Raw genomic sequence first — 19884 nt, forward strand, 5'->3', positions numbered from 1 at the left:
GTTAAACAACCACTGTAAAACTCTAAAAACAAAGTTGATGTGTCTGATGGATCAGGGTCAGTCCATTGTTCGTCGTGTTGTGGTTTTCAGTGTCGTTTGATCATGGATCCTTTAGAAAAGCCAGTTGTATCTACTGACTCTCATCCCAAAAAATGCATGTAAGCACATGTACAGTTTTTGGATCACGTAAGAAGCCTGACACCAGCAGTATCTATCATGTGTGGCCCTTTTTGTTTTTATCAATGACTGGAGCAAGGCCTGTGCTAATTTAAGTTAGGTTCCCTAGATAGATTCTGAAATGGAAATCTGCATGCAGGAAGCTTGTTAGAAAGTGCCCACGGGATCCACACTTGTTGGGGGAGAAAGTGAAAGACGGGTTTGGGCAGAGGCAAGAGCTGATCCCACAGGGAGCTCTAGAGTTGAGATGGCTCTTCAAATTCATCCTACCGTGAGACAGGGGGGTTGAACCTTTACACATTCACACTCACCGCATAGAAATCACTGGGTAAGGGATGTTCTGGGAGGGGGGTTCTCTTCAACTGAGGGCAGTTCCTGGGGAGGGGCTCAGTTTTGAGCTACATGGCAGGCAACACTCCCAGCAGCTGGAGAATGAATGCCTCAGTCTAGAATGGAGGTCTGCATGGTAAACACAGCTTCTACTATAATCTGCGTAATACTTGATGAGATCAGCCTGGGAGAGCTAATAGGTTGTCCAAATAGACATTTGGTTTAAAGTTGACAGTACTTTTTCAAAATTATATTCATGATTAAGTTTAGGCTTTGCATTCTGACTGACCTGAATAATTTGTGTTTCATCTCTGCATACTACTTGTGTAACTTTAATACTGCTAAACTTCTAAGCCTCAATTTTTATACAGTGTAGATAACCTACCTCCTATGGTTATTGTGATGATTAATAAGCAGTTATCATTTTTTTTTTTTTTTGTCTTAAATTTTAGTTGGTTTCAATACAAGTAGTAATTTTTATTTCCACTCAGGAATTAAAAAAACTTACACACATTCTAAGTTGGAAGAATAGCTTTCACTTTGCGGGACACAAGAACTCACATGCATCTTCTGATCAGTGGCACTGATTCTAAGCCTGTCTCCAGAACACTTTTGATTTTGAATTCAGTAAATATCCAGTGAGCCCATCTAAGGAATGTCAAGCACTGGTCTGAGCCATCAGCAAACCATGGCCTAAAGGCCAAATCTAGTCTGCTGCCTTTGTACAGCCCAGAAGCCAGTAATGGTTTTTACACCTTTAAAGGGTTGTTTAAAAGCAAAACAAAGTAACAGTAACATGTGACACAAACAGGATGTAGTTTACAGTCTGGCTCTTTATAAAAAAGTTTGATGGCCCTAGCCTAGACGTGGAGGCATAAAAGTAAACAGTTAAAACAAATAGGAGTATGCATTACAAAGAAATGCCTGAGCTAGAGGAGCAACAAAGTGACCTCACTTTGCATGTTTACGGTGTTCAGAGAAGGCCATCTCAGAAAGTGGCATTTAAAGCTGAGACCTGGCAGGTGAGGAGCCAGCCATGTGAGTGGCTGCAAGGCTGATGTAATCAGAGTGAGGAATATAGGGAAAATGCTGACTCTGGAGAGGGCCTGGGTATTTGAGGAGCTGAAAGACCAACATGCACTGAGCATGAAGGGAAAGGCAGATAACACAAGGCCTTAAAGGCTGTGGGAAACATTTGGATCTTACTGTTTTATTCCAAGTGCTTAAAGGAAGCCACTCATCTCATTGGCTGCCATGTGGAGAAGGGGCTGGAGTGACCAATGCAATCTAGAAAGGTGCATTTCCTAATGCAACTTTTAAGTTCTAATTTCCACCACAATGCCACCAGAGTTCTGGCAGTGACCTGCCCTACACCTCACCTTGCCTTTTCACGCAAAGGCTGCTAAGAATGGGGAAGAATAGCAACTTAATTTCTTAAGGTCTGCAGAGTGGACAGATTCAGTCCTAGACAAACAACATAGTACTTATTTCAGGTCCTCTCCTAGCAATCTTTTCTGGTAATTCTTCTGCTATATTTTCCTCTCACATTCACTGGTGTCCTCTTCCGATCTCTGGCTATCCAGAAATCTTCCATCCCAAATAGACTGGTTCATACTTCCCATGATAGGCAGAATAATTATTCCATCAGTGCTTTTTGAATGTCAGTAAAACAAATTAAGCCAGTCATAGGAACAGATTAAAGGTAACTGCATTTTAAAAGAGGGATTTTTTTTTTTAGCTCAAACAAATCTCAAAATAGATTGGGACAGTGTAGCCCATTATTTGTGGGCATATACATTTGGGGAAGGAAATATGCTTGCCAGCCTGATACACTAACAATGTTAGGCCATCTCTTGGAAGTAACAGCAGGAGGGGTTTGTGTAAGAAGGAGCAGATGTGAGTTAGTGTCATTCTCAGAGCCTCCACCTGTGATGATGGGAGATGTGTAAAACCTAAGTTTTACAAAGTAGTGGATGTGGTGCCCAGGCTCTGGTAATCAGCTGCCCTGTTTCTCCATAGGAGACAAGTGATAGGGGCTCACAAGACATTGTTCCATTCATTGACTGCTGAAAATAAAATCAGGGGATTATAAATTGCCTCCAATTCTCTCCATCACTATTCTGTTTGCAAAAGTGAGAAGGTTGAGAGCCTGGTTTGGGAATTATTAACAAAAGTAATGACAGATTTGGGTGAATTATGCCTAATATTCATGAATAAAATCGTTATGAATGTAAATGTCAGACTAACTTTGTATATTAAACAAAGATTAAATACAAACTTTGTTTATTTTGCACAACTATTTAGAGGGAACATTTATTGAATAGCTTTTGGTATTATGAAACTTTTGAATTAACTCGGTATCTTCAATTTAAGAGCAGCTTGGTTTCTGATGTAATTAAAATACTTCATTTGGTTGTTTTCTTCTGAATCTTTCTGTATTTTTCAAATATATTTTATTTTAGAGAAGAAATGGGTCTAAAGATAGCCTGATGGAAGAAAAACCTCAGATATCTCCAAACAACCTGGCTGGAAAACACACAGCAAAAACAATAAAAACTATCCAAGCTTCCCGCCTCAAGACAGAGACTTGATCCTGATGAAGGGTCAAGGGTAGGGGTGGGAAGGTTGTGTGCACCACTGGTACTTTCGAAACTGTGAAATAGATACCTTGATTCAAATCTCAGACCTGCGAGTATTTCAGCATAAGACAATGTTATATTTTGCTTTTTTTTTTTTTTTTGAGATGTTACCACTGTCGCCCAGGCTGGAGTGCAGCAGCACCACGTCAGCTCACCACAACCTCCATTTCCTGGGTTTAAGCGATTCTCCTGCCTCACAGGCGTGCGCCACAATACGTGGCTCTTTCTGTATTTTTAATAGAGACAGGGTTTCACCATGTTGGGGGCTGGTCTCAAACTCCTGACCTCAAGTGATTGGCCTGCCTCAGCCTCCCAAAGTGCTGGGATTATAGGCATGGTTTAACTACAGCACAGTCGTGCTGAAGCACCTTTTTGTTTGAACTGGAAGAATAAGTATTTTGTAAAAATTCACTTGAAACCGCATTTTCGTTTCTGGAACAGGATAGCAATCATTCATTTCTGACTATGTTGTGTCTGTGTCCACCACAACCAAGACCAGATGCATCTGATGAACATTCTGGAAATCTGAACTGCAACTAGCCTGCTGTGCAATAGTACAAGTGGGAGGACGTCTTCCCAGCTCTGGGTTGGTTCTCAAGTAGCGCCCAGATGCAAAAGGACTGAGGCATCACTTCCAGACTGCAGACATTTTTATTCATATAGTTCTTTATAATACTGTATTTTGTGGTGTTAAGTTCCACCAGTTATTTACAAATGATGTAAAAAGCTTTGTTTTTAAGTGTTAATTTCTAAAGTGTTCTTGTCTTGTGTTTTCAGAAGTCTATGTGGATTTCAGTTGATCCCTCACCCCAAACCTCAAATGATCTATCCACCCTGCTTGGCCATCTAACTCACCTGCTCTCCCCAGTGACTATTTTGGACCTTTCCTCTCCATAGATGACTTTGCAGTCTACGGGGAAAATACTTACACAGGATGTCTTACATCTCCCCCTTACCACATACAGTTCTCTCCACAGCTGCCAGCAGCCCTAACCTTTTTGTCTCTCCGCCTGTGCTTTGGATGCTCTCTCCCAGCCTTTTCAGGATCTTTGTATCTCCTCCTCCTATATTAATGTATTCAATCATTCTCTCAGCTAGATCCTTGCTACTTCGTTTTAAATTTAAAACTAAGACTAAAGAAAACTATCTTTCATAACTACAACCCCCCACCCTCTAGCAACTATGATTTTCCTCTCATTCTCAGCCAATCTTCATGCAAGGAGTTATCTTTAGTCATTGCCCTCAATTCAACTAATCCATATCTTAAGTGATTAATATCAATCACTGTGTCACTTAATCCCAGGGAGAATTTTTAGGATATTCTTTTGCTTCTTTAATGTAATCCTATTTTGCTCCTACCACATACTGACCACCCTTTCTAGCTTATTATGCTTTACCTTGCCATTAGTGGAGTTTCTCTAACTTCAAACCCTAGGCCCTCTTCCTCTACCCCGGGTAGATACCATTTATACCCATGGCCTTAAGGTTTATTTCTGTAGTTTAGACTACCGAGTAATGTGCTACTGCAAAAAGACCATTTGGATTTCTTAAAGGTAATTTAAGAATTCAGCTGTTTAAATGCTGCTCCCCAACTGGATTTATAGTCATTATGCTCATCAGTGTGCAAGCTCGACACCTAGCAGTTATGGACACCTCCACTATTACCAAGTCTAGTTGGCTCTGTCATCGAACTATAAACAATTTTATTTCACTAATTTTACTAGTGCAAGATGGTCTCTCGCCTAGACAACAATAAGCAACCTAGTTCAACTACCTTTTTTTGCAAATATGATTTTCCACCATGGACTTATCTTGCTTTAATAAAGCCAGAGGGAGCCTGAAGTGGTGTGTCTGGCTTCTTTACCTACCTCTTCAGCCTCATTTTGTAACACTCCCACCTCCCATAATGGCCATCTTACATGCCTCAGTAAACAACTCAATTCTGAAACAAGGCACTGAAGAGGGAAAGCAGCCAAAACTGTCACAAAAGTAAGTGGACTTATGGTATCTTTTTTCTAGCCCAAGCCTCTGCATGTCATTTCCCCAATTTTGCCTTGTGAAAAGTATGACACATACCTTTGGTCTCAACTCTTTCTCAGGTTTCCCCAAGAAAATCCTATCATGGAACTCATAGTGAAGTTTTACATGTGATGACATTCCCTCCACTCAACTTTTTGTTTCCAAAGGGAAGAACTGTGTTGTGCTCGTCATCATGTTCTTAGCTCCTAGTACAGTGCTTTCAATAAATTTTTTGAATACCTGAATACATTATTTGTTGTTTCTTGCAAAGTGAAGGCAGAAGATATGCCAATATTAAGTGTACAATCTAGTTGGAGGGAAAAAATGTATGCATTGGGTGCAGTAAAGCACACCTGTCACTAGAATCAGTCTAGTTCTCGCCACGATTTTTGAGTCACTGGAAGAAAGTACATTTCTCTTTGGGCCAAACACAAGCTATTGTAAGGCTATTAATTATGGTGACAACAGTGAAAACTGATCAAAAAAGAAGCCCTCCTCCCTTATAACTTTTTAGAAACAGCTATTTCTGGCAGTTAATCACTTAAAACACAAATGTCAAAGTGCATTAATATATTTATTCACATCCTCACTGTCTTAAGTGTGTATTTACAGACTCCAACAGGCAGTTATGTCAGAAATCCTCAGACTCCTGGCAATTTCAAATGAGCCAAGCAACTCTTGTGAAGACCAAATTTTCAAACTCTTCACCAAGGACATCCTAAGAGAAAAAATAAAGTACTCAATTCGGCAGCAGATATTTTTGTGTAACATTTTAATCAAGAACTTGGTAATTAATATGCCTGCGATTTGACAAGTTTTTAAAAAACTCAATGACTACACATAAAAACAATTCTTAAGGGATCGAGAATGCCAGTACTATGCGTATTTATTTCCCTGGGCTTCTCAGGATGTATCAGCAAAACTTTCCCAAAAATAAGATGTGCAGGCTGTCCCATTTGTTAACTCACCTAAATAGCTACAGACGGAGCAACACTACGAATGTACCACTAACGTTAATACTCACTAGAGAAGAAGCCCCAATCTAAAAGGTGATAAAAATTCCCATTACAAAGTGCTTTATGACTTATCACCCTACCTTCTGGTCACCTTTGTGCTCCCAGATGGTATTGAGCTAGCAGCAGTCTACACTTCAGGCATCCATCTTCCACCTGAACAAAAATTAAAACTGGTTAAGACAAACCATACACTTGTGGCTGGCGGGGTCAAGATCACGCGTGTAAATGTAAAAGCAGCAACTGTTACTTATGCAGCTCCTACACCAAAGATACCAAATTCAAGGGCAGGAAAAGGCTGCAAAGCGTTTAATTTACGCCTTTTTTGACACCACATTCACTAGTTTCCAAAGTGAATGGGCAACACAAAGGCTGACACTGCGCGAGGTCGGCTCTAGGACATAAGGTTGCTGACTGGCTGACAGTAATCTGATTACAGCCTAAAAACGAACCCTACATTTCAGAGAAATTTTCTATTTAAAATCCGACTTAGTAATGAAAAGTGAAATGAGATGCGTTTTAAATGGCGACTCGTCTCGCACCAACGTGAAAACTCACAAGCAGGGTAGGTGATCACTGCCGCCGAGTACCGCATATGGAAACAGCCGTCACCAGGCCCTCTGCTTTTAAGTTATTTTACCCGGGGGCAGGGCAGGCATAAAGTCAGGTAAGGCCTTTTCACTAACGAAAATAAAACCAGGCTTATCTGGAGAACTCCCGGGCATAGTCGATGATCTAAACACAAATCCACCAGCTCCCCGTTTCCAAGCTTGGGAACGCAGGCGCGAGGCCAGGCCGCTTACCCTTCACGCGTTCACGGCCCCGGACACCTCGGACACGGTCCGGCCGCCGCAGTCGACTCACCAGACTCAGGGTGGCCGCGTTCCCCTGCCCGGCGCCCCGGCGTGAGAGACCACGCGGCCACAGCCAAGCGCCATCCCGGAAGACCCAGCGCAAAAACCACACCAAGCTCGCACCAAAAGGAAGAAAGACCGACCTGCCGTCCCACAATCCTTTTCTAGAAGTGGAAGGACCCACTGTCCGAGGGCGCGAGGGGGAGCGAGCTGTACCATCGGCCGCTGCACTCTCGCGAGACGCCGCCGTGTGGCCGGAGGGAGAAGTGCCAGTGAGGGACCGAGGGGCGGGGCGTGTCACCAAGGGAAAGAGGAGCCTGGGTTCTCAGCCTGAGTCACCTCTGCGGTTTTGTGACCAGTTCTTTCCATAGAGGAAGTATCCAGACCCCCCCGCCCCCGCCCACCCCGCCCAGGGTCAAGAGCATATTGTCAGTGCTGGCAGCAACAGGAGCCCAAAGGACTTTAGACCACGTGTTTTGGGACCCGACAGAATTCATGTCTCCGGCTGAGGAAGAGCAGGGTCATTCATTCGAAAGATATTCAGTCAGCACTTACTATGCTCCAGGCCCTGGCCTGAGTGCCTGGGAATCAGATGTGGGTGAGCCAGGTAAGGTTCCTGTGGTACATTCTGCTTGGGTGAGAAGGCCACTGACCAGGTGAGCCCGGATGCTGAAATTCCACAATGTAAGTGCCAGGAAGGCAGCAAAAGAGGGTCATGCCATGGAGCAGCGCTATCCAATGGAAACAGTGTGAGCCATGAATGTAATTTTAAATTTTCCAATTGCCACATAAAATGTAAAAAGAAGGCAGGGTGCAGTGGCTCATGTCTGTAATCCCAGCACTTCGGCAGGCTGAGGCAGGTGATCATCTGAAGTCAGGCGTTCAAGACCAGCCTGGCCAACATTGCAAAACCACGTCTCTACTAAAAATACAAAAATTACCCGGGCTTGATGGCGGGTGCCTATAATCCCAGCTACTTGGGAGGCTGAGGCTGGAGAAATCGCTTGAACCCGGGCGGGGTAGGGGCAGAGGTTGTGGTGAGCTGAGATTGCGCCGCTTTACTCCAGCCTGGACTAAAGGGTGAAACTCCGTCTCAGAAAAAAAAAAAAAAGAAACAGGTCAAATTAATTTTAATAATAATCCAACCTATGTTAACTATTTCAACAGGCAATCAATATAGAATTAATGGAATTATTAAGATATTCTTTTATATCTACTAAGTAATAAAAATCCAGTGTATATTTTATACTTCCAGCACATTTTGGTTCAGACTAGACACATTTCAAGTGTTCAGTAGCTCATGGGGCTAGGCATAGGAAGACTGGAGGTGAACTTTGAGCAGATGTGTGAAGGCGGTTATGCAAGATCTGGGGACAGGAGGCTTTGGACAGTGTGGCTGGAGTAGAGTAAGGAGTACAGAGTGACAAGATGCAGCTGGAGAGCCAGGCAAGAGCAAGGCACTTAGGGTCTTGTCACATAGGGTAAGGTAATGGGATTTTATGCTGAAATCTTAGAGTTGATTAATTATCACCACAAAAATAAAGCAGAATTCGTTAATTGGCTTTTTTCCTGATAACCATAACTCCTTGAAGGGACAGGAGTGGCAGCAAGACAAGTTGTATGATGACAACTAGGTCTCCATGTTTCTCTAAGCTGCAGCAGAGATTCATCCAGAGACCAGTCTTAGCACCTTTCGTTGTTTCTTGGAAGCCTAATTCTATAAAAGAAAGAAAAAAAGAGAAGAAAAAGAGCTTATCTCCAAATACATCAAGTTATATACATTAAATACAACTTTTTGTATCTCAGTCATACCTCAATAAAGTGGTTTAAAAAAAAGAAAAAAGAAAATTCAGGCTCACAGCCCAGTGGTCATCACACAAAGACTAGCATGAATGATAACAAAATCAATCTGGAGACAATGACTGTACAGAAGTAGTAAATGTATAATTATTACAAGAAGGTAAGTAACTCCAGACTTCATTAGGAAGTCACTGTAACATCTGGGGCAGAAGGCAGGTTGCGGAAGGAAGGCAATACCACCAAGACTGTCCTTTAAAGACAGCGAAAGGCACAGTGTGGGGATTATAAAACACCTTAGTCTTGCCTTCTTGCTAGGCAAAGTCGGTGACAAGTTTTGGCTGTGTCCTCACCCAAATCTCATTTTGAATTGTAGTTCCCATACTCCCCACGTGTTGTGGGAGGGAGCTGGTGGGAGGTAATTGAATCATGGGGTTGGTTGCCTTCATGTTGTTTTCGTGATGGTGAATGAGTTCTCGGGAGATCTCACCAGATCTTTACTCTGCTCTTCTTCCTGCTGCCATGTGCAAAAGGATGTGTTTGCTTCCCCTTCCGCTATGATTGTAAGTTTCCTGAGGCCTCCCCAGCCATGCTGAACTGTAAGTCAATTAAACCTTTTTCTTTTATAAATTATCCAGTCTCGGGTATGTCTTGATTGGTAGCATGAGAATGGACGAATGCAGTGAGAGAGGAAATTTTCTTGGACTGGGGCAGCCAGCATACCTAGGTTTATATCTCCCTCTGACATTTGCTCCCTTAGGTATGTGACCACCATTGTGAACCTGAGTTTCCTCATTTAAAGATAATAACTACACACATGTACTATTTAGGTTAGTTTAAATAATTAAGAAAGGTTTGTGGAATCACATAGCATTGTGTGTGGTACATAATGACATCCAATAAATGACTCATATGAGCTAGACTTTTCCTCTCTTTTATCCCTACCCCAAATATGGAACCGTCTTGGATTGAGTTCTTATGCAAGGGGAAAACATGCTGTTTTTCTTTTAATGGCTTTACATTATTGCTCCCACTTTCCTCTTTTCTCTTCTTCCCTTTGTATCTGCTCCCCAAACTTTCCAAAATTAGGCAGAGGAAAGGCATTTGTGTTAATTTGTTATGGTAGCAAGAGCAACCTAATATACCCTATAAGGGGTAGACAGTAAGTGAGCTTTATTTGTTACTCCACCCTTTCTTGTCCTATCCTGATTTTTTCATTAGGAGTGGAAGTGAGAGTTTTGCATTTTAAAATAATTAATCCATATAAAGCTGACTTTTGCTTATAGTGAGTGCTAGGGATAACCAGTTGTTCTAAGATGGTTTATCAATAGCTCATCCTTTCTACACAGATCTACCATGCCACTATCATCACAGATCAGGGTTTTTTTGTTTGTTTGTTTTTGTTTATCTTTCTTTTTGTATGGATGTACCTTTACACTGTCTATTCTGCCCTACTGGTCTATTTGTCTCTCCTGTGTCAATATTACACCATCTCAATTATTATATTTTTATAATGTCTTGATATTTGCAATGGCAAATACCCTGCCCTCCCACATCCATATCACCACCCAGACACCATTATCTTTTTCAGGGAAGTCTTGGCTATTATTGTCCCTTTTCTCTTGCACATAGTTTTTAGAATTAGATTGTAAAGTTCAGTGAATCGAACTGGTCCACTTTTGCTTTGACTTAGACTCCTTCTACCTTTTGGTAATCATTGTTTGATGATGCTTGTCTTCAGGATTGTGCTGCTAAAGCCATATTTCATCTTTTCATTGAACTTTACAATCTAAAGATTGTTGGGATTTTTATTGGAATTGCATTGGATCTGTGATAAACTGAAGGAGAGTTGACATCTATATGAAAATGGTATGTGTGATAGTTGATTTTATGTATCAACTCTGGATCACAGGATCCTCAGCCATCTAGGTAAACATTATTTCTGGGTGTGTCTTTGAGGATGTTTCCAGAAGAGATTAGCATTTGAATCAATAAACTGAGTAAAGGAGATTTACTTCCTCATTGTGGGTGGCATCACTTAATCCTTTGGGGGCCTGAATAGAACAAAAAAGGGGAGAAAGAAAGGATTTACTTGCTGTTTGCCTGACTCAGCTGGAACATTAATCTTCTGCCCTCAATTCCCCTGGTTCTCAGGCCTTTGGAATCTACACTACCTGCTCTCTGGCTATTCCACTGGCATTCTTGGGCCCCTAGCTTAGAGACAGCATTTTAGCACTTCTCAGCTACCATAATTGCATGAGCCAGTGCTCCTAATGTTTCAGCATGTGTGTATGGTGTGTGTGACACTTTTATGCCTTTTTTATTGTTTATTGGATTAGGGAAGTTTCCTTCTATTTCTACATTGCTAATAGTTTTTTTTTTTTTAATTGTGAGTGAATGTTGAATTTTATTACTTTTTCTGTCTCTATGGATGAACGTATGGGTTCTTTTTTTGTTATTATGGTGAATTGCATTAATACATGTTCTAATATTAAACCAATTTTGCATTTCTGGAAGAAACAAAACATGTCATTTCAAAAAGTATTCTGTTTAGAGTTACTGCAGTTCTGTTTATGGATGAGACTGTAGTTATTTTTTTATACTGTCTTTTAAAAATTTGATAGTAAAATTACATAGATATCTACTTAACATTAATAATTTGTTTCTGAAAATTAGATGTTCTGTTCAAAAACAGAGTCTATTTCTCTTTATTTTAAATGGCAAAATTATAATGGATTACTTGTGAACCCAAACGAATTTCCTAAAATGTAAGTAAAATATGGTAAACCTATATTAAATTTGCTTCCTGACCCCCAAATAATATAGTTGTTGACAAATAGTTGCTTTGTTAGCAGTAATAGAGTTTCTTTCATTGTAATTGCTTTTCTGCTTGTTTTGCTTCCTTTTCTATAAAGTTCTTCAACACTTTCTTGACTTTTATTCAGTCTCATTGTTATAATTAGGAGGAAGATGTGGTGGTGGTGAAGAAATATGAAAGTCACTCTAGAAATGTGTCAGAGAATGATTCACACTGAGGATGAAACAGTAACGCCTCTTGTATCATCAGTGGCATTTGTGTGGAACATCCCTGTCACTGATATTCAGGATGCTTTTGGATATGCTGACACATGATGCTGTCATATTACTAATTGTGTTGATGATGTATCTCAAAGCATTTGCTACACTCTTTTTTTTTTGGTTGTTGTTAAAAATGTTGTATTGAGTTTTGGGATCTAAAATATAATTTTTTTCTATATAAATATAATCTGAAATGTTGTATGATGTTATGGTCCTAAATACAAGAGGTAACTTAGTGGGAAAATATAAATCTGTGGAGTATTCCTGTACTCGCTTTATAAAGTAATCTGAAGAACTATTCCTCTCTTTCTCTTACCTGAAAGTTTTTGTGTAATGTCAGAATTCTTTTTCTTAATTAAAAAATTCCACTTTTAAGACTAAGTCCAGTATTTTCTTTGTGGGACAATTTTAAACTACTGATTTCAATTTCCTTAATGGACACAGGACCGTTCAGGTGTTCTAGTTCTTTGGTCAGTTTTGTTAAGTTTAAGTTTCTAGACAAGTATACATTTCCTGCACGTTTTTAAATATGTTGGTAGGAAGTTGTTCCTTATAGTATCTGATTATCTTTTGAAATCTCTGCTTTTCCTTCAGGTATGTTTCTTTTTCATTCTTAATGTGTGCTAGAGGATTGTGCATTTTATTAGTAATTACTTAGTATTTTAAACTTCATTGATACTACTTTTTCTGTTAGCACAATTTATATCCAGCATTTATGTCACTTTAGCAATAATAAATCACTCCACATTTGTTAATCAAGTTCTTTTCACTTTCAGATTTAAGAAAGTTTTGTGGGGGCTATTTATGCTTGCACAGTGTAACATGGACATTCCATGTTGTTCCAATTTTTGCACAATATAATTTTTTTCATGCTGTGCCTCATTATTAATATCATGTCTTTTAAAATTTCCCTGGAGATTTAGAATAATCATGTAAATTATATGTAAAAAGAATATTGAAGGAAAAACTGTCTCTTTGTTGTGGGTATTTGATTTTAAGATAATGTTTAAAATCATTGTGTAAATTATTGAATGTTAAATATCAAAATGCTGAGCAATTACTGCTTATGTAAGAATTACAGTGCACATACATATGTCCAAAGTAAAAACAATATATTTATGAGTAGTGGGAACTATGTAAGTCTAGCAAAATGAAAACCTAATGATCATCCTAAAGCCCTGAGTGCATTGTGCAGAGTATCCACTGGTGCTGGAAAGCTTACTATGAGTCAGGTGAACTGGAGGATAGCGTCGTGAATGCTCTCAAATGCCGCAGTAGCGGAAGATCCATTTGTCTCTGGGGATTGCAATATTGTATATGTAGTTTAAATTAGCCAGTTTATATTCACACTGGCATCATTAATTTTACCTCTTCTAATACTTATTACTACAGTATTTCCTAATATATTTAAATGTTTTTCAATGTTTTACCAATTAACTTGGCCATATTGGTGTGTGCCAGCTACATATCTGTTTCTAAGTATTTTTGCATTTTCTTCTTTGACTTTTGAGTTATTTAGAGATGTATTTTTAATTTCTACTGTATGGAGTCTTTTTGAATGTAAGTTATATTTTTGTTATTCATTTTTAATAATAATAAGTAATAAAGCTATAAGATTTTGATTTTTTTGAAATTTGTTTTAGGTCCTAATAGGTGGCTAGTTTTTATAAATATTCTGTGGTCTCTACTTGTTGTATGCTATGTTCCATAATATGTCCTTTGGATCTAGCTTATTAACCATATTAGTTCAATCTTCTATATCCTTACCGATTTTTAATCTCCTTGATCTATCAGCTATTGCATGTTTTAAGGTTTCCCATTATGATATGGATTTGTTAATGTCTCCTTGTATTTCTGTCATTTTTCGCCTTCTCTCTCTCTCTCTCTATATATATATATGTATATTTTTTCTTTTCTTTTCTTTTCTTTTTTTTGAGACAGAGTCTTGCTCTGTTGCCCTGGCTGAAGTACAGTGGCGTGATCTTGACTCACTGCAACTTCTGCCTCCCAGATTCAAGCAATTCTCCTGCCTAAGCCTCCCGAGTAGCTGGGATTACAGGTACGTGCCACTATGCCTGGCTAATTTTTTGTATTTATAGTAGAGATGGAGTTTTGCCATGCTGGTTGGCCAGGATGGTCTCTATCTCTTGACCTCGTGATCCACCCACCTTGGCCTCCCAAAATGCTGAGATTACAGGCGTGAGCCACTGTGCCTGGCCCCTTTTTCTTTTTTAAAAAATTTTTGAGACAGGGTCTTATTCTTTCAGGTTGGAGTGCAGTGGTTTGATCTCGGCTCACTGCAACCTCCACCTTCCAGGATCAAGTAATCCTCCCATGTTAGCCTCCTCAGTAGCTGGGGACTACAGGTCCACAACACCATGCCAGGCTAATGTTTATATTTTTAGTAGAGACAGGGTTTTGCCATGTTGCCCAGGCTAGTCTTGAACTCCTGAACTGAAGCTATCCACTCTCCTTAGCCTCCCAAAGTGCTGAGATTACAGGTGTGAGCCACTATACCTGGTCCTTTATATATTTGAAATTATGTTATTATATTGCATCCATATTCATATAATTGATATATCTTCCTAGATAACTAAATTTCCATTAATATGTAATTTTTGAATCTGGTAAATTTTTTTTGCTTCGAGAATTTTTTTCTTTATGATTTCACATGAACTTTTATTGGTGTGTATTTGTATGGTTTATCTTTTTTCATCTTATTACTTTCCATTTTTGTGTCCTTATAGTATAGGTATGTCATTGTCATCTTAGTCCATTCCTGCTATAACAAAGTACCTTAGACTGGGTAATTTATCACAACACAAACTTATTTTTTACAGTTTTAGAGGCTGGAAAATCTGAGATTAAGGTGCCAGCAGTGTTTGGTGAGGGTCAATTCCTCATAGATGGCACCTTCTTGCTGCATCCCTACAAGGTGAAAGGGGCTAACAGGCTCCTTCAAGCCTTTTTATAGGGGCACTAATCCCATTCACGGCATAATCACCACCTAAAGGCTCCGCTTCTTGATACCGTCACCGTGGAATTTAGATTTCAACATATGAATTTTGGAGGGACATAAACATTCAGACCATAGCAGTAATGTAAATATCATAAGATTGGATTTTTAAAAGATTCTGTTTTATAATCTTTGTCTTTTACTTAGAATATTTAGTTCACTTTTATTTAATGTAAATATTATACCTTTGTTTTAATTTTTACCATTTTATTTTGTTCTTTTCAGCTCTCTGTTTTCTATTTTTTTTTTCCTTCTCTTTCTTTTTTTATATTTTGGTCTTCTATTGGATTTGTTAAAAATTGTTTTTATTTAATATTTTTCTCCTGTCATAGTATGGAAGTTATATGTAGCCAAATTATAGTTTTTCAGGGATTCTCAAATTTTAAGTTGCATATCTAACTTAAGAAAGACTAAATATGGCTGGACGTAGTGGCTCACACCTGTAATCCCAGCACTTTGGAAGACTGAAGTGGGCGGATCAATTGAGGTCAGAAGTTCAAGACCAGCCTGGCCAACATGGTGAAACCCTGTCTCTACTAAAAATACAGTAAATTAGACAGGCATTGTGGTGCATGCCTGTAATCCCAGCTGCTAGGGAGGGTGAGGCGGGAGAATTGCTTGAATCCAGGAGGTGGAGGTTGCAGTGAGCCGAGATCATGCCATTGCACTCCAGTTTGAGCAACAAGAGAGAAACCCTGTCTCAAAAGAAAAAAAAAAAAAAAAAAAAAAGACCAAATATATAAAATAATATGGGACTGGGTGCAGTGGCTCATGTCTGTAATCACAGCACTTCAGGAGGCCGAGGCAGGTGGATCGCCTGAGCTCAAGATTTTGAGACCAGCCTTGGCAACATGGTGAAACCCCATCTCTCTAAGAAACACAAAAATTATCTGGGTGTGGTGGCATGCACCTGTGGTCCCAGCTACTTGGGAGGCTGAGGCAGGAGGATCACTTGAACCCTGGAGGTTGAGGTTGCAGTGAGCCAAGATTGCACCACTGCACTCCAGCCTGGGTGACAGAACAAGAGTTGGTCTCTAAAATAAATAAAAATAAAATAATATGTAAATATATATTTATTCTCTTCTTGAATAAAAAAAAACAAAGCAAGGACCTTAGAAATGTCTGATGCTAGCTACCCTTTACTCCACTTAGGTGCTATTGTTCAGTATTTTAATTATATTATTGTATATTTTTAAACTCACAAATTTGACATTATTCTTATCGTTTTATACAGTCATTAAATACTTTTTTTTACAGGTTACCACTTCTTTGATCTTCATTCGCTCCTGCATCTCAGACCATCTATTTGAGATAATTTTTTTCTTACTGAAGTATATACTTTAGAGAACCTTTCTACTCTAATTGCAATCTTTGGACCATCAACATCAACATCACTTAGAGAGCTTTTTAGAAATGCAGAATCTCAGATCCCCCCCCAGACATAATGAATCACAATTTGTATTTTAACAACTCCCTAGGTGATTCATATGCAAATTAATGTTTGAGAAACACTGCATATAGGCTCATTTAGTGAGGGTCTACTCATTCTAAACTCTCATAGCGTTTATTTGTCTGAAAATGTCTTTGTTTCACTCTCATTTTTGAAAGGGATTTTGCTGGGTACATGATTTTAAATTAATGGTTATTTTCTCTTAGCACTTTGAAACTAGTATTTCCTATAATAGGAGTGAATATATGAAATGAATATGCCTTATATTTTATGGAAAAAGTCAGAGGTCAGTCTAATGGTTGTTCCTTACCAAATAATCTGTCTTTTCTTTTCTTTCTTGGATGATCTGAATTTTATTACAATATGAGTAGATGTGAGTTTCTTTTTATTTAACCTAACTATGATTAACTGGGATTCCTGAATCTGAGACTTGGTGTTTGTCTTCTTTAGCTTTATCTTCCAACTCACTAATTCTCTTTTCAGCTGTTAATACTGAGTTTTTAATGTCAGTTATTATACATTATATTTCTAGGAGAGTTCCCTTTGGTTTTTTTCAAAGATGTAGGTAATTTATGGTATCTTTTGCTTTTTTGTTATGCAACCTCTTTTATGTCTTGAAATATATTAAACACACTATTTGATACTCTGATACTCTGATTGACAGGGTCTAACTGTTTTAGCTGACTCTCACTTGTTGCTCATTTTCTTGTGGGTTTGTCATGTCATTTTCTTTTTCAGTGTGAACTGATGTTGTTTGGAAATTAATTTGTGATAACCATTTGGGTCTGTTCCTCTTGAAAGCATTTATGGTTTGGTTTTGCTGGAACTTGGAGTACCACTGACTTGGGAGCACTCAAACTACACGTAAGTATAAATTTTTACCCCATTCTATATGAGGGAGGGCTGGTGTTAGTCATTTTCAAGGAAAACTTTCCTCCCTGTTTTATCCTTTTTCATACTTTGTAGGCTAATTATCCCCACTGTTTCTCTTCCGTAGGGTGATCTCCCTCCTCTCCATTCACTTACTGAGGATGTTACTTTTCAGAGAACACAACTTTATACATGGGTCATAATCCTACCATATCTTGCACAGGCCTCATGTCTTATCTCCTAACTCCCTTGTGGCCCTGTGGAAGCCTAAGCTCTAAGCCACCAGGGATGAGCAAATGTCCCAGGCAAATCCCAGCTCCAGAACTTGCTTTGGATTCCTGTTATTTTTTATTTGTGGCCTCTGGGGACTTCCCATATTTTTTCAGCCAACTCAGCCATGCATTTACAACAATATTTTAAAATATCTTATCCAGTATTTTTATTTGTTCTGAATTAGAGGATTTCTCTGCATAGCTCTCCTGCCATATTGCAGACACAAAGCACCTTTTGAGGTTTTTTTTTTTTTTTGGCCAATTTGTTCCTTGAAAAACTATCCAGTTTCAGAACATTAGAAGGGCTTATCACTAATCCTGCTTTTTCAACTAACAAGCTATGCATAAAGGTAACAATTTTTCCAAAATAATTCATAATTTAGAGTGGTCACAAAGTCTCTCTCTTTTTTTTTTTTTTTTTTGAGATGGAGTCTCGCTCTGTCGCCCAGGCTGGAGTGCAGTGGCATGATCTCAGCTCACTGCAACCTCTGCCTCCTGGGTCAAGCGATTCTCCTGCCTCAGCCTCCCAAATAGCTGGGACTACAGGCTCGTGCCACCACGCCCGGCTAACATTTTAGTAGAGACGGTGTTTCACCATGTGGTCAGGCTCAACTCCTGACCTCAAATGATCTGCCCGCCTCAGCATCCCAAAGTGCTGGGATTACAGGCATGAGCCACCATGCCTGGCCAAAATCTTTCTTAAAGTAACTTGGTCTAATTCTTTGGGAACCTGACAAAATTACATTCAGTAGTTCATTTAAAATAAGATGATGAGAATAGCCAGAACATTTTTTTTTCTATTGCTGCTGCACAAATTCACCCAGAACAATTTAGAAAAATAGTAGTGAAGGAGTATTAACTCCTTTTCAAATACTAGATATGAAATATTCTGAATTTTACAAGGTAATTAAATTAGCATGGTAATTGCACAGGCTTTCCCTTTCAGTGCAATGGAAGATATAACTCAGAAACAGTTCTTAGTGTATGTTGGACCTTTGTCTTAAATATTCCAAGTCAGCAGAGGAGGGAGGACTTATCCAACACACATTGCTGGCAACAGTGATTTGCCATTTGGAAAAAACAAAAAAGAGATTTACTTGATATTAAAAAGCAAAATAATGCCTATGTAGTTTAAAAATTAAATGGAAATAGTCACATGATAGAAAGGCTAAGTGAAAATATTTTATTGTTAAAAAAAACTTACTAAGCATAAAAATCAATGGCTATTTCTGAGAGGTGGCAAGAAACTGGTTACAATGAGTGATGAAGTAATAGAGACTTTTCTTCCCTTTTGAACCATGAGACAGTATTCTTTCAAAACAAATATTGCCTTTCAGAATAAAATGTATTTAAAAAATAAACAAATGAAATAAGAAAATAACTGTTAGTCTTGATTTGGGAAAATCTAAAACTCTCTGTGTCTAAAGTAATAATTAAAGAGAAATTCCATGCATCAATTGATGAAATTCTTATAATAAATGTAATTAAAACAAATATAACCCTAATTTTAAAATATTCATGTTTATCCATATGAATACTGGGAAATCATCAGAGCTAAAGTCAAAAAGAGACATTTCACAAAAGAGAAACATGAATTCTAAAACATACCAAAGAAACCTATGGAAACTACTTTTGTATAGTTATACTATTGTATTATATAGTAATACTATTTAACTCTCAATTTTCCAATTTGTTTTTCTGTTGTTTATGTTTATTTATTTTTTTATTTATTGTTGTTATTTCACTCTGTCACCCAGCTGGCGTGCAGTGGCACTATCTCGGCTCACTGCAGCCTTCACCTCCTGGGTTCATGCAATTCTCCTGCCTCAGCTTCCCAAGTAGCTGGAACTACAGTCATGCACCATTGTGCCCAACTAATTTTTGTATTTTTAGTAGAGACAGGGTTTCACCATGTTGGCCAGGCTGGTCTCAAATTCCTGACCTCAGGTGATCCACTTGCCTGGACCTCTCAGAGTGCTGGCATTACAGGTGTGAGCGACTGCACTAAGCCTGTTTTTATCAAAAGCCAGGTAGGCCTATGTTTGGAAAGGCCTTGTCTTTTGCATTCATTTTTTTCTTATTTTGGGGGTGTAATTAGCCTTACTTTTTTTCTCATATGCAATTTTCATTATGGATTTGCTAATCCTTTTTTTTTATTTTTTTATTCTCTGTTGCCCAGGCTGGAGTGCAGTGGCACAATCTTGGCTTACTGCAGCCTTTGCCTCCTGGGTTCAAGTGATTCTCCTGCCTGAGCCTCCCCAGTAGCTGGGGCCACAGGCACACGCCACCACACCTGGCTAATTTTTGTACTTTTAGTAGAGACGGGGTTTCACTATGTTGGCCAGGCTGGTCTTGAACTCCTGACCTCA

General features: G+C 38.9%; 1 protein-coding gene, 1 long non-coding RNA gene and 1 other non-coding gene across 5 annotated transcripts in view; 1 reads left to right on the plus strand and 2 right to left on the minus strand.

Annotated features, from left to right (window-relative positions):
- Nucleotides 1-8147, plus strand: part of LOC105471132 (erythrocyte membrane protein band 4.1 like 4A) — a 258637-nt gene extending 250490 nt beyond the window's left edge. For 2 of the 3 annotated variants that reach the window (XM_024789518.2, XM_011723498.3), the window contains one exon: nucleotides 2970-8147. In XM_024789518.2, the coding sequence (XP_024645286.1) occupies nucleotides 2970-3098 (129 nt within the window). In that variant the 3' untranslated portion in view covers nucleotides 3099-8147. The remainder of the gene's footprint in view (nucleotides 1-2969) is intronic. The other variant, XR_011624793.1, reaches the window with a different exon arrangement.
- Nucleotides 6420-6552, minus strand: LOC112424831 (small nucleolar RNA SNORA13). Its single transcript, XR_003015772.1, has one exon. It is a non-coding gene; the product is annotated as a small nucleolar RNA SNORA13 (small nucleolar RNA).
- A 520-nt stretch (nucleotides 8148-8667) lies between the features above and the next one.
- The window catches only part of LOC139363801 (uncharacterized), a 34553-nt gene continuing 23336 nt past the window's right edge, over nucleotides 8668-19884 (minus strand). The window contains exon 3 of the long non-coding RNA XR_011624795.1: nucleotides 8668-8749. This is a non-coding gene — a long non-coding RNA (uncharacterized lncRNA). The remainder of the gene's footprint in view (nucleotides 8750-19884) is intronic.

Source organism: Macaca nemestrina, chromosome 6 (assembly GCF_043159975.1).
Source record: "Macaca nemestrina isolate mMacNem1 chromosome 6, mMacNem.hap1, whole genome shotgun sequence".
Classification (NCBI taxonomy): domain Eukaryota; kingdom Metazoa; phylum Chordata; class Mammalia; order Primates; family Cercopithecidae; genus Macaca; species Macaca nemestrina.